Raw genomic sequence first — 13,813 nt, forward strand, 5'->3', positions numbered from 1 at the left:
TGTACACTCAGTGTAGATATCTCTGTTAAATATCACTTACCGTTCCATTTCTTTACCAGTTTTCTGGGACAGGGTTGATGTTTCGATGTGCCAATTCCTAGGTAAGATCTTTGGATTTGAGGCCACTAATCCCGTGAAACTGGTCAGCAAAATATGTTTATCAAGCTGAGACTCCATGTCATCAGATAGGAGCTGGTGTGTCTCTGCTGCTCTATCATAGCCTCCCTTTCACATGTCCGTTTTCTTTTTTTGTCAATGTCTTAATGTCTTAAAATAAATAAAAACATTTGTGGGGTGCTTATATTCAGTCTATTTGTTCTTCCCTTGCTGCTGTTCAAATGGACTTCATCCCTTCTCTCACTTCCTTGGCTGCTCTCCAGAACCTGTTTTATGTATGTATATCTCCAGAACCTCAAGACCCCTGCATCTTTTATGTTTGTATACGCGGGGCGATGTCTGCTCGGTAACAATAAAAATGCACTATATTGATTTCATATGTATGACACATTGCAAAAAATACTACGCATACTATGCATGAAACTGAAGAAATGTAATCATAATTTGTATGGGGTATGGTGACTCAACTTACCTCATGGTCATTGGCTCAACTTACCCCAAGGCTAGGTTTAGGACATCATGTTTCCGCTTATAAAGGCCCCAACTGCTGTATAAAACAATCTTAAAATGATCTACTTTGGTTTAGATAGAAGCATCATGACACCTCTAACACAACAAATTAATTTAACCTGGTGAAAATCAGCTTTTTGGACCTGACTTACTACTTTTTTTTTTTTTACTAGTTTTACTCTACGAAGTAATGGATCCACTTGATAACTCCCAATACAAGAGACTCCATCAAGGCATGATTTGTGAACATTCTAAAAGGCAAATCTTCAAACAATTCAAACCCTTCTTCAGTTCACGGATTTAATGACACTGTAGAAAGGAAGAAAGGAAGAAACCCAGCCCAGTCACGGACCAGGATGTCTTGCTCCCAGGCAGACTAAATAACTTTTTTGCCCGCTTTGACGACAATACAGTGCCACTGACATGGCCTGCAATGAAAACATGCGGTCTCTCCTTCACTGCAGCCGAGGTGAGTAAGACATTTAAACGTGTTAACCCTCGCAAGGCTGCAGGCCCAGACGGCATCCCCAGCCGCGCCCTCAGAGCATGCGCAGACCAGCTGGCCGGTGTATTTACGGACATATTCAATAAATCCCTATACCAGTCTGCTGTTCCCACATGCTTCAAGAGGGCCACCATTGTTCCTGTTCCCAAGAAAGCTAAGGTAACTGAGCTAAACGACTACCGCCCCGTAGCACTCACATCCGTCATCATGAAGTGCTTTGAGAGACTAGTCAAGGACCATATCACCTCCACCCTACCTGACACCCTAGACCCACTCCAATTTGCTTACCGCCCAAATAGGTCCACAGACGATGCAATCTCAACCACACTGCACACTGCCCTAACCCATCTGGACAAGAGGAATACCTATGTGAGAATGCTGTTTATCGACTACAGCTCGGCATTCAACACCATAGTACCCTCCAAGCTCGTCATCAAGCTCGAGACCCTGGGTCTCGACCCCGCCCTGTGCAACTGGGTACTGGACTTCCTGACGGGCCGCCCCCAGGTGGTGAGGGTAGGCAACAACATCTCCTCCCCGCTGATCCTCAACACTGGGGCCCCACAAGGGTGTGTTCTGAGCCCTCTCCTGTATTCGCTGTTCACCCACGACTGCAAGGCCACGCACGCCTCCAACTCAATCATCAAGTTTGCGGACGACACAACAGTGGTAGGCTTGATTACCAACAACGACGAGATGGCCTACAGGGAGGAGGTGAGGGCCCTCGGAGTGTGGTGTCAGGAAAATAACCTCACACTCAACGTCAACAAAACTAAGGAGATGATTGTGGACTTCAGGAAACAGCAGAGGGAACACCCCCCTATCCACATCGATGGAACAGTAGTGGAGAGGGTAGCAAGTTTTAAGTTCCTCGGCATACACATCACAGACAAACTGAATTGGTCCACTCACACAGACAGCATCGTGAAGAGGCGCAGCAGCGCCTCTTCAACTCAGGAGGCTGAAGAAATTCGGCTTGTCACCAAAAGCACTCACAAACTTCTACAGATGCACAATCGAGAGCATCCTGGCGGGCTGTATCACCGCCTGGTACGGCAACTGCTCCGCCCTCAACCGTAAGGCTCTCCAGAGGGTAGTGAGGTCTGCACATCGCATCACCGGGGGCAAACTACCTGCCCTCCAGGACACCTACACCACCCGATGTTACAGGAAGGCCATAAAGATCATCAAGGACATCAACCACCCGAGCCACTGCCTGTTCACCCCGCTGTCATCCAGAAGGCGAGGTCAGTACAGGTGTATCAAAGCTGGGACCGAGAGACTGAAAAACAGCTTCTATCTCAAGGCCATCAGACTGTTAAACAGCCACCACTAACATTGAGTGGCTGCTGCCAACACACTGACAATGACACTGACTCAACTCCAGCCACTTTAATAATGGGAATTGATGGGAAATTATGTAAATATATAAACAATGCTACCTTATATAATGTTACTTACCCTACATTATTCATCTCATATGCATACGTATATACTGTACTCTATATCATCGACTGCATCCTTATGTAATACATGTATCACTAGCCACTTTAACTATGCCACTTTGTTTACATACTCATCTCATATGTATATACTGTACTCGATATCAGCTACTGTATCTTGCCTATGCTGCTCTGTACCATCACTCATTCATATATCCTTATGTACATATTCTTTATCCCCTTACACTGTGTATAAGACAGTAGTTTTGGAATTGTTAGTTAGATTACTTGTTGGTTATTACTGCATTGTCGGAACTAGAAGCACAAGCATTTCGCTACACTCGCATTAACATCTGCTAACCATGTGTATGTGACAAATAAAATTTGATTTGATTTGATATAAACACAAGGGGAGCCTCTCTTTCTCTCTGTCTCTCCATCTCCCCGGGACTATTCTCACTCCTTAGTCTCACCTTCCTATTCTCTCTAGACCAAGCAGAGCGCTGAATAAGAAAAAAAGAGAACCAGGGTATGTGGTTACAAAAGTTTGGAATTTATTGAGAGCACTGTTACTCAACAAAGTTCTCTCCCCACCTATTGAAATCCAAATGGTGCATTACTCTTTTTCCGAAAGATATCGCTTGAGACAGAGGTGAACACACAAAGACATAAGGTAGATTTTCTCTTGCACCTCGAGAAGTAAATTAAACAAAGTAGTGCCAGATCAAAATATTATTTAAAAGGACAATATAAATGTAATCTCACTATAAACGCACAAAATATATTGGACTGAAAAAAGCTTTGAACAAAACTGTCTGCACCTGGTCAACAGAATGGAACATCATTTCAACACCAGGGTATCTTACATTACATTTCTCACCATACAAATGTGGATATTATTATTATTATTTTTTTTTAAACAAATTGATTAAAGTACAGTACAAAAAAAAGAAGTTTTAGTTGTGTGACACTTTTAATGTGCTATGCCAAAGAGGATAACAAATAGGGAGAAAATGAATAGAAGACGAATGACCCTCTGAGTCGTACAGTAACATATTGGGTGATGGGGATAGTGACATACAATGGATGGCTGCTCAACGAACCATGAGATGCTGTCCCTCACAGTACAATAACACGTTACAGTACAAATACCACTGTACGGTTTTTAAGAGTGTTCTTGTGCTTGTACTGTCTTTGTACTGTAGATCTAAAAAAAGTTGTGAAATTGTACAGTTGTCTTAAATCATTTTTTAAAAACCTTTATTTAACCAAGGCAAGTCAGTTAAGAACAAATTCTTATTTTCAATGATGGCCTAGGAACAGTGGGTTAACTGCCTGTTCAGGGGAAGAACAACAGATTTGTACCATGTCAGCTCAGGGGCTTGAACTCACAACCTTCCGGTTACTAGTCCAACACTCTAACCACTAGGCTACCCTGCCACCCATTCCTTTTCTTTTGTTTTTCAAAAACACCATCCACATGTCCACATGAAGATAGGTAGCTGAGGTTAGGTGATGGTGATGTGCATCAATGTAGGTTAACAAGCCTGAATCATCAGTGGATTTGTAGAGTAAAATGAAAATGGCACACCCTAATTTGTGGGCTAATTGTGTCATCCTCTCATACCATCTCATTTCCAACGCTAAAGCCACTCGATTAGTCATCTCATTCATGTCCTATATTTTAATGTATTTCTCAATCCCAGCCCCCTTCCCCTGCAGGAGGCCTTTTTGCCTTTTGGTAGGCCATCATTGTAAATAAGAATTTGTTCTTTAACTTGCCTAGTTAAATAAAGGTGAAATAAAAAAAATAAAAAAATAAAAATCAAAGATTTTATACCACTAGATGTTCTACTGCCATTGGAACATGTTCCTATCTTTATCAATGGCTCATACGTCATCTCTGAAATATTAATGGAAACATGCGGAGTGAAACAGCAGGTAGAAATGATATTGTCTGTTCTATCTGTACTCTGTTAAATCCTTTAAATCCTCAGTTGGTAGAGCATGGTGCTTGCAACGCCAGGGTTGTGGGTTCAATTCCCACTGCGGACCAGTATGAAAAAAAGTACAAAAATGCACTCACTACTGTAAGGATAAGAGTATCTGCTAAATGACTCACTACTGTAGTGGCTCTGGATAAGAGCATCTGCTAAATGACTCACTACTGTAGTGTCTCTGGATTAGAGAGTCTGTTAAATGACTCACTACTGTAGTGTCTCTGGATAAGAGAGTCTGTTAAATGACTCACTACTGTAGTGGCTCTGGATAAGAGAGTCTGTTAAATGACTCACTACTGTAGTGGCTCTGGATAAGAGAGTCTGTTAAATGACTCACTACTGTAGTGTCTCTGGATGAGAGTCTGTTAAATGACTCACTACTGTAGTGGCTCTGGATAAGAGAGTCTGTTAAATGACTCACTACTGTAGTGGCTCTGGATAAGAGAGTCTGTTAAATGACTCACTACTGTAGTGTCTCTGGATAAGAGAGTCTGTTAAATGACTCACTACTGTAGTGGCTCTGGATAAGAGAGTCTGTTAAATGACTCACTACTGTAGTGGCTCTGGATAAGAGAGTCTGTTAAATGACTCACTACTGTAGTGTCTCTGGATAAGAGAGTCTGTTAAATGACTCACTACTGTAGTGGCTCTGGATAAGAGAGTCTGTTAAATGACTCACTACTGTAGTGGCTCTGGATTAGAGAGTCTGTTAAATGACTCACTACTGTAGTGGCTCTGGATAAGAGAGTCTGTTAAATGACTCACTCCTCTAAATGGTAATGATCTACAGAAACATTACAGAAATCATCCAGTGATGTGTGAAAACATTCAGCAGTAGTTTTATTCAACATACTGTATGCACCTATAGATAGGTTGAAAGTCAAATGTTTGGAATTGGACATTTTTGTGTCACAAGGAACAAAATCACTGTTCAGTATAAGGCAAAATGATTGACACCCTTGATACAGCTGTACAATATAAATCATTGAAATGCTGAGCTGTATTGTTTACTCAAAAGGTCATACCCCTAAAACATGCTAACCTCATGGCTTTGGGGAATGATCTTTGACCCTCTAACTTTCTCACAAATCATTATTCACGATTCATTCAGGATGATCTGTAATCATGGTAACATCCACATTAATGTAAGTGTTTAGAAATATATTCTATACTTATTTCTATTAAAAAATGACACCAAAATGACACAATACATTATTTACCATTCATTTATATTGGGCCAAAAATCATTTAAAACACAACCAAAACAAACTGTAAATGCATCCAACAAGTTTGTAGAGTCACAAGCTTGATGTAGTCATTGCCTGCTAGGAATATGGGACCAAATACTAAACTTCTGACTACTTTATTTATAAGAATCTTTCGGGGTGTCAATCGGTTTGACCCTTTTCCCTTTTCTGAGGAAAAAAGTAGTTAATTTATCAAACAGAATCTCTTTCTCCAAGATATTAGTATAAAATATTATAATTTCCTCATTATTTTTGTTATATACAATATAGCTTATTATTTGAATTCTTTATTTTATACATTATTGCTCATCTTTATCAAGGGGTTCAATTATTTCAGGCTCCACTGTAGCTGTTCATGATAGTAGTAGACAAGAAAAACTGAATTGTCGACCAGAAAAACTGACATAGTGCAAAAAGTGTCACTATTAATTGGGTTGGGGAAGAACTTCTCTTTTCCTTTCTTTTTGATACACAAAAGTATGCCGTCTATTAAAGTCCAAGACAGCCATCTTTATTGCAGCAGAAAAGATCCAAATAAACCGTCTCTTTACAAAAGTCATTTTCTTTGTTGTTTCTGTCTTCAGAGTGAGCAGTCAGTGAATCCTATTGGCAGTAGTCAAGCCACAGTGCAACACTCCCCCCTCCCTCCCTCCTCTTTTCCATTTCTCTTTTTTGGTGGGGTCTGTGCAGAGGAAGGACTGCCCCATCACATGCCCGCGGCCTGGCTCATGCAGGGGAGAGTCTGTGACGCTTTGGGGAAGTCATGGGCGACCACTCGTCCATTCTCGCCCCCGCTCCCTGTCCTGGTCATCCGGCTCAGGGTGGAACTCAGCATGGCTGCATCGATGATTTGCTGCATGGGATAACACAGGGAGTTACACAACGACAATACATGATAGTTACCCATTCATTTTACTGAACTCCACTGAGTTAATCCAAGTCTACTGAGTTAATCCACTGAAGTCTACTGAGTTAATCCACTGAACTCTACTGAGTTAATCCACTGAAGTCTACTGAGTTAATCCACTGAAGTCTACTGAGTTAATCCACTGAACTCTACTGAGTTAATCCACTGAACTCTACTGAGTTAATCCACTGAACTCTACTGAGTTAATCTACTGAACACTATCGAGTTAATCCACTGAAGTCTACTGAGTTAATCCACTGAAGTCTACTGAGTTAATCTACTGAACACTATCGAGTTAATCCACTGAAGTCTACTGAGTTAATCCACTGAAGTCTACTGAGTTAATCCACTGAAGTCTACTGAGTTAATCTACTGAACACTATCGAGTTAATCCACTGAAGTCTACTGAGTTAATCCACTGAAGTCTACTGAGTTAATCTACTGAACACTATCGAGTTAATCCACTGAAGTCTACTGAGTTAATCCACTGAACTCTACTGAGTTAATCTACTGAACACTATCGAGTTAATCCACTGAAGTCTACTGAGTTAATCTACTGAACACTATCAAGTTAATCTACTGAACACTATCAAGTTAATCTACTGAACACTATCAAGTTAATCTACTGAACACTATCGAGTTAATCTACCGAGTTAATCTACTATACCAAGTTAATTTACTGAACTCTACCGAGTTAATCTACTGAACTCTATCGAGTTAATCTACTGAACACTATCGAGTTAATCTACTGAACACTATTGAGTTAATCTACCGAGTTAATCTACTATACCAAGTTAATTTACTGAACTCAACCGAGTTAATCTATCGAACTCTACCAAGTGAATCTACTGAACTCTACTGAGTTAATCTACTGAATTTTACTGAGTTAATCTACTGAACTCTCCTGAGATAAACAAAAATGTACTTGAAACAGCCATTAAGTCATTATTGGTTCAGTTACTTGGTATAAAACAGGAATTTGCAAACAGACAATCCTGACTTCTGTGCTATGAGTCACGCAATGTATTTTCTTCCTCAGTAAACTCTTGTGAAAGATGACACTCGTTCTCTCTGCTCATTTCTCTCTGGTTATCTCACAGTGGAGAGCCAATAAGTGTACCCTGCAAAATATGAGACCGAACCCCCGTAACAATAACGCAAGCAGAACCGTGCGGCGCTAGCTCCCAGCCTACTCTCTTTTGCATTAGCTTAACATAATGAAACACCCGTAGGCTTGAAACTGGAGCTAATGATCTGGATGTTGGCTTGTACATCCTCAGTGTATAAATGATTTAAATCAAGTACACTTCAATAGATCCCGAGGATTATGCTCTTCGGCTGATGCAGACTAATTGGTCTACTCACAGCAGCGATATGTGAGATACTTTAAACACAGGACTTACGTGCTTCCGCTGTCGACATGACATGTAAACATTTTCAACAAAATGGCTGTTTATGATGAAGCTAAACGTGTACTGTACAGCTGGGATGTATGCTAAACACATTAAGATATCATCATGACATTAAATCACTTCTGTTGCACATATGCAAAGAAAGTCCCTGGTTTCATGTCTAATTGCAATCGACTGATATTTGGACATTCATTTTTTGAAAATGTATCATAAATAAATAGATACATTGAAAAAAAAATATGAAGCATTAAGTTCATGAGGTTAATGAGAAGTTGCAAATGATAGTCATACACAAATCGTAACTAATTATCTGATAAGATGAAAAGATACACACAACTAAATAGGAACTTATTGTATAGTGACGCATGATCACATGCATCTGGCAGCTATTATGCCATTGTTTTCAATCAAACCTACGTCATCAAAGATGGAGATGACAAACAAAAGCCAGGTGTCTCTACACCTCAGACAATACAGTACCCAACAGAATAATAAATACTGTATAACTAAGAAGTAGTGTGACATATTCTTCTCACACACATAACTCATCTAGTAGCTGTAGGGTCAATAGCTGAATAAATGGACCCTTCATTGAAACAGCTCTGTGCCTGACAAAGTGCTTTAGTCTTCTGTCCGATGGTTCAGGGGGATGACCAGTATCTCTGTAGTTCAGGGGATTTAACAGTATCTCTGTAGTTTAGGGGATTTAACAGTAGCTCTGTAGTTTAGGGGATTTAACAGTAGCTCTGTAGTTCAGGGGATTTAACAGTAGCTCCGTAGTTCAGGGGATTTAACAGTAGCTCTGTAGTTCAGGGGTTTTGTCACGGTCGTCATCAGAATGAGACCAAGGTGCAGCGTGGTAGGTGTACATTTTCTTTTATTTGTAATGTCGGCAACAAAAACAAGAAATAACAAAAACGACGTGAAGCTTACAAAGGATATAGTGCCCCTAACAAAGACAACTACCCACACTGAAAGGAGGGAAAAAGGGCTACCTAAGTATGATTCCCAATCAGAGACAACGATAGACAGCTGTCCTGATTGAGAACCATACCCAGCCAAAACAAAGAAATACCAAAACATAGAAAATAGAACATAGAATGCCCACCCAAATCACCTGACCAAACCAAAATAGAGACATAAAAAGCTCTCTAAGGTCAGGGCATGACAGTACCCCCCCAAAGGATGAGGACTCCGGCCGCAAAACCTGAACCTATAGGGGAGGGTCTGGGTGGGCATCTATCTGCGGTGGCGGCTCTGGTGAGGGACGTAGACCCCGCTCCACCTCTGGCTCACCCCACTTTGGTAGCACGGACTGAGCACCCTCGTTGCGGGCCCCGGACTGGGCACCCTCGCTGCGGGCCCCGGACTGGGCACCCTCGCTGCGGGCCCCGGACTGGGCACCCTCGCTGCGGGCCCCGGACTGAGCACCCTCGTTGCGGGCCCCGGACTGGGCACCCTCGCTGTGGGCCACGGACTGGGCACCCTCGTTGCGGGCCACGGACTGGGCACCCTCGCTGGAGGCTCGGGACTGGAATCCACTGCTGGAGGCTCCGGACTGGAGGCCGTCGCTAGAGGCTTCGTGCCATGGATCATCACTGGAGGCTTCGTGCCATGGATCATTACTGGAGGCTTCGTGCCATGGATCATCACTGGAGGATTCTTGCCATGGATCATCACTGGAGGCTTAGTTCTGGGCACAGGCACAGGACTCACCAGGCTGGAGAGACATACAGGAGGCTTTGTCCTTGGCAGAGGCACCGGATACACTGGGCCGTGGAGGCGCACTGGAGTTCTCGAGCTTAGAGCCTGCACAACCCGTCCTGGCTGGGTGGTTATCGTCGCCCTGCAAATGTGGGGCTCTGGCAGAGGACGCACTGGGCTGTGCAGACGTATCGGAGACACAGTGTGCAGAGCTGGCACAGGATATCCTGGGGCGAAGAGACGCACTGGAGACCAGGCGCGCCGAGCCGGCACCATCCGTCCTGGCTGGATGCTCACCCTAGCCCGGCAGATGTGGGGAGTTGGGATGTAGCGCACCGGGCTGTGAATGCGCACTGGAGACACCGTGCTCCACCGCATAATGCCTGACCAGTACGACGCTCGCCACGGTAAGCACGGGGAGTTGGCCCAGGTCTCCAACCTGACTCAGTCAAACTCTCCGTGTGTCCCCCCCAAAATGTTGCTAGCCGTGTTCCCTCATAATGCTGGGCCCCTTTACCAGCTGCCTTCGACTTCTTCTCTGCTTCTACGGCAGGTGATCCTTTCCGTCATTGATCTCCTCCCACGTCCATTCCTCCTTACCACGCTGCTTGGTCCTTTGGTGGTGGGAAGTTCTGTCACACCCGTCGAATGAAGTAGACCAAAGCGCAGCGTGGTGAGCGTACATGTTCCTTTTATTGAGAAATGATGCAGACAAAAACAATAAACAATACAAAACAACCGTGAAGCTTACGGGCTACGTGCCACAAATAAAGTTAACTTCCCACAAAGAAAGGAGGGAAAAAGGGCTACCTAACTATGGTTCCCAATCAGAGACAAGGATAGACAGCTGTCCCTGATTGAGAACCATACCCGGCCAAAACATAGAAAATAGAACATAGAATGCCCACCCAAATCACACCCTGACCAAACCAAAATGGAGACCACCATAATTTGCAAATCAATTCATTAAAAATCCTACAATGTGATTTTCTGGATTTTCTTTCTCATTTTGTCTGTCATAGCTGAAGTGTACCTATGATGAAAATTACAGGCCTCTCATCTTTTTAAGTGGGAGAACTTGCACAATTGGTGGCTGACTAAATACTTTTTTGCCCCACTGTATATTATAGAGCCTTCGTCATTGCTTCAAAGTTAAAATAATCTAAAAATAATAATTAAGAGGGTGCTTATATTTGTTTTAGTTCACACATGTACAGATGTAGGATCTTAATTTGAGCCAATTTGCTACAGATTATAATGAATGGACTTTTCTTGTAAGGGTTGATACATTTTACATTAGGACAAATCAAATCTGATTTTTTAATGTGTAACTTACAAACTTTAGAAGCCTTTTCAAATCTTGATTACACTAGCTTGCATTTCCTGCCGTGCAGGAAAATTCTCATCAACAAAAGAGAGATCAAATTAAGAACCTACATCTGTACAAGTGTGTTAATTAATTAATAAGAACATATTTTTTTCCCACAACTTCCCCTGAGACACATTTGGAGAGTTGGGGTCGCGGCCTGCCGTCCTCCACTTAACTAACCTTCATCCTCCTCGACTCGATCCTGGACTTGTAACAGAACTCGACCAAAGCCACGAGCATGGCCAGCCCCAGCCCTCCAATCAGGATGTAGAACACCCCAGCCACATTGCTGAGGCTCAGAGCGCTGGTCTTGTCCTACAGACACAAAGACACAGGGTGAGACGCACTGGACCATGTCCAAGAGACACACCACACTAGGATAAAGATAGTGTAATTAACCATTCAACTACTGGTCTCTATAGGATAAAGATAGTGTAATTAACCATTCAACTACTGGTCTCTATAGGATAAAGATAGTGTAATTAACCATTCAACTACTGGTCTCTATAGGATAAAGATAGTGTAATTAACCATTCAACTACTGGTCTCTATAGGATAAAGATAGTGTAATTAACCATTCAACTACTGGTCTCTATAGGATAAAGATAGTGTAATTAACCATTCAACTACTGGTCTCTATAGGATAAAGATAGTGTAATTAACCATTCAACTACTGGTCTCTATACTGTCCTAGTGAATTTACACGACACATACTGATAAGTGTACCTTCATGATAAATCAACAGGTCATTGTATATCTCCTAGAGAGGTCCTGGCATATCTTTCTAATTTAACTGACTACTATCAACAACATACTTGATACAGTACATATCTAAGACTGACAGAAACATGCAGAGTCATGCACATGTAACAGGCTTTGGGTGAACATATCTTTAGAAAGTAGCTGACTAAAGTGCATTTACAGCTAACGCGTGTCTTTTATACCAGACATAATGTCCAGTCATTCAAAATCAAATATGCATTAAAACACTTACATTAATTCCATTCTATATCGTCTCGCTGTGTTGTTGATCATTTACTAAACCACGAAGTCCCTTGAGATGAGAATCTCTTTTTCAAGGGAGAGCGTTTCACACTATCAGAATGATATGTAGTTGGTGTTGTGCATTCTAAAACATTCCCAAGACTGAATTTTTATAGAGTTGAACCATGCAAGAGGGAAAGGTCAACTTTTATTTTAGGTTTACGTCATAGGGTAGGGGTATCTTTATAAAATATAATTAGATTTTTTAAGCAAATGCACCAGATAAGGGAAGGGCAATTGATTCGACAAGCCGTGGTTGCCGTGACATCACAAGAGGGGCTGCGCACATCTGTGACATGCGTAGTCTGGGTTTGGTGGCAGATTGGCCGTGTCTTGGGTCTCAACCAATAGCATGCACACTGTCTAAAGACAGAGACAAGGAAAACAGCACTAAAGGGAGAGGAGATCCCAGTTCTGGAGGAGGTCTTGTATAAAGGGCCTTTCTCTCCACGCTGTCATTTACCCGTGTCTCTTCATTTGACTTTGAAAGTTAAAATCACAAATACATCTAAATTCTATTCATTCAGAAAACTGTGAATACTTTGCCTGTAGATGTCTGTAGAATATCCCAGACACAGGGAACAAAAGGGTATTATCACTGACAGTAACTGTGTTATTCCTACACTATACAGTTTCAATTGTTATCCTTGTAATTGGTTCATCATCATTAGCTACACACATTTTGGAGAATAGAATACAACCCTAGGTCTACTTTTTTGGTTTAGACGAAACAAGCATTTACCAAGATCTAATTCCGGGCCACTGACTCATCCATAGCATGTGAGGACACAGCAATTATCACTAATCACTAAAGGTGTCTGAGTTCCAGGGCTGACATGAATCACAGTTATAAGGACACCAGTTTGTGTAAATGGCAGATTGGAGAGAAAGAGTGCTGAGTGCTAGGGAGGGGGGACGAGGGACCGTACAGAACTGCTAATACTCAATCTTGGTGTTAAGTATAGGACCAACACATGGACTGACCTTTCTTCCGGAGTCCTTGCTTCCACACTCTCCCTTATCGTACCACCATTTGTTTTTCAGTTTGTCTAAGATGGCTTGCTCATTGAGTTTCAACACCGCTAGGTTTACGGGGATTCTTCAACCAGGAAATGACATAAATAACATCACCCATGTTATCTTATGTTATTCAGTACATAGTAAACAGACACCCATTATTATGTCTAGATATGTTCTACGTACATGTCTAGACAGATAAAAAAAATAAAAAAAAATAAAAAAACACAAATCACAACTTGAAACTGTCACTGCCAAAGTGATATGCATTAATACTCCATCTAGCTTTGTGTCCTTTTTCCCTACTGCAAGATGTGTATTACTATATCACTTTGGGTAACCGGCAAAATGTAAACACTCGGATATGCAAACCTGTCAATTATTGTTGCTTTAACAAGACAGTACTTGAGAAAACGTACACAAAACTCTGCATTTTTTTTTTGGGGGGGGGGATTGCTAATGCAACTAATTTGGAAGTATACGGCACGTTTTTTGAAGAATTCCTCATACAATATAGTTGTAATCTTACACAAACTAAC

At 41.9% G+C, this 13,813-nt stretch overlaps 1 protein-coding gene across 3 annotated transcripts in view; it reads right to left on the reverse strand.

Moving 5' to 3' along the window:
- Window positions 1–5,853: 5,853 nt before the first annotated feature.
- The window catches only part of LOC112234658 (glutamate receptor 1), a 105,618-nt gene continuing 97,658 nt past the window's right edge, over window positions 5,854–13,813 (reverse strand). Inside the window, exons 14-16 of one of the 3 annotated variants that reach the window (XM_024402894.2) lie at window positions 13,242–13,356; window positions 11,394–11,528; window positions 5,854–6,674 (exon numbers count right to left, since the gene is read on the reverse strand). In XM_024402894.2, the coding sequence (XP_024258662.1) occupies window positions 6,528–6,674; window positions 11,394–11,528; window positions 13,242–13,356 (397 nt within the window). In that variant the 3' untranslated portion in view covers window positions 5,854–6,527. Of the gene's footprint in view, window positions 6,675–11,384; window positions 11,529–13,241; window positions 13,357–13,813 lie in introns of those variants that run through there. The other 2 variants (XM_024402893.2, XM_042309484.1) reach the window with 2 other exon arrangements.

Source organism: Oncorhynchus tshawytscha, linkage group LG30, assembly GCF_018296145.1.
Source record: "Oncorhynchus tshawytscha isolate Ot180627B linkage group LG30, Otsh_v2.0, whole genome shotgun sequence".
NCBI lineage: Eukaryota > Metazoa > Chordata > Actinopteri > Salmoniformes > Salmonidae > Oncorhynchus > Oncorhynchus tshawytscha.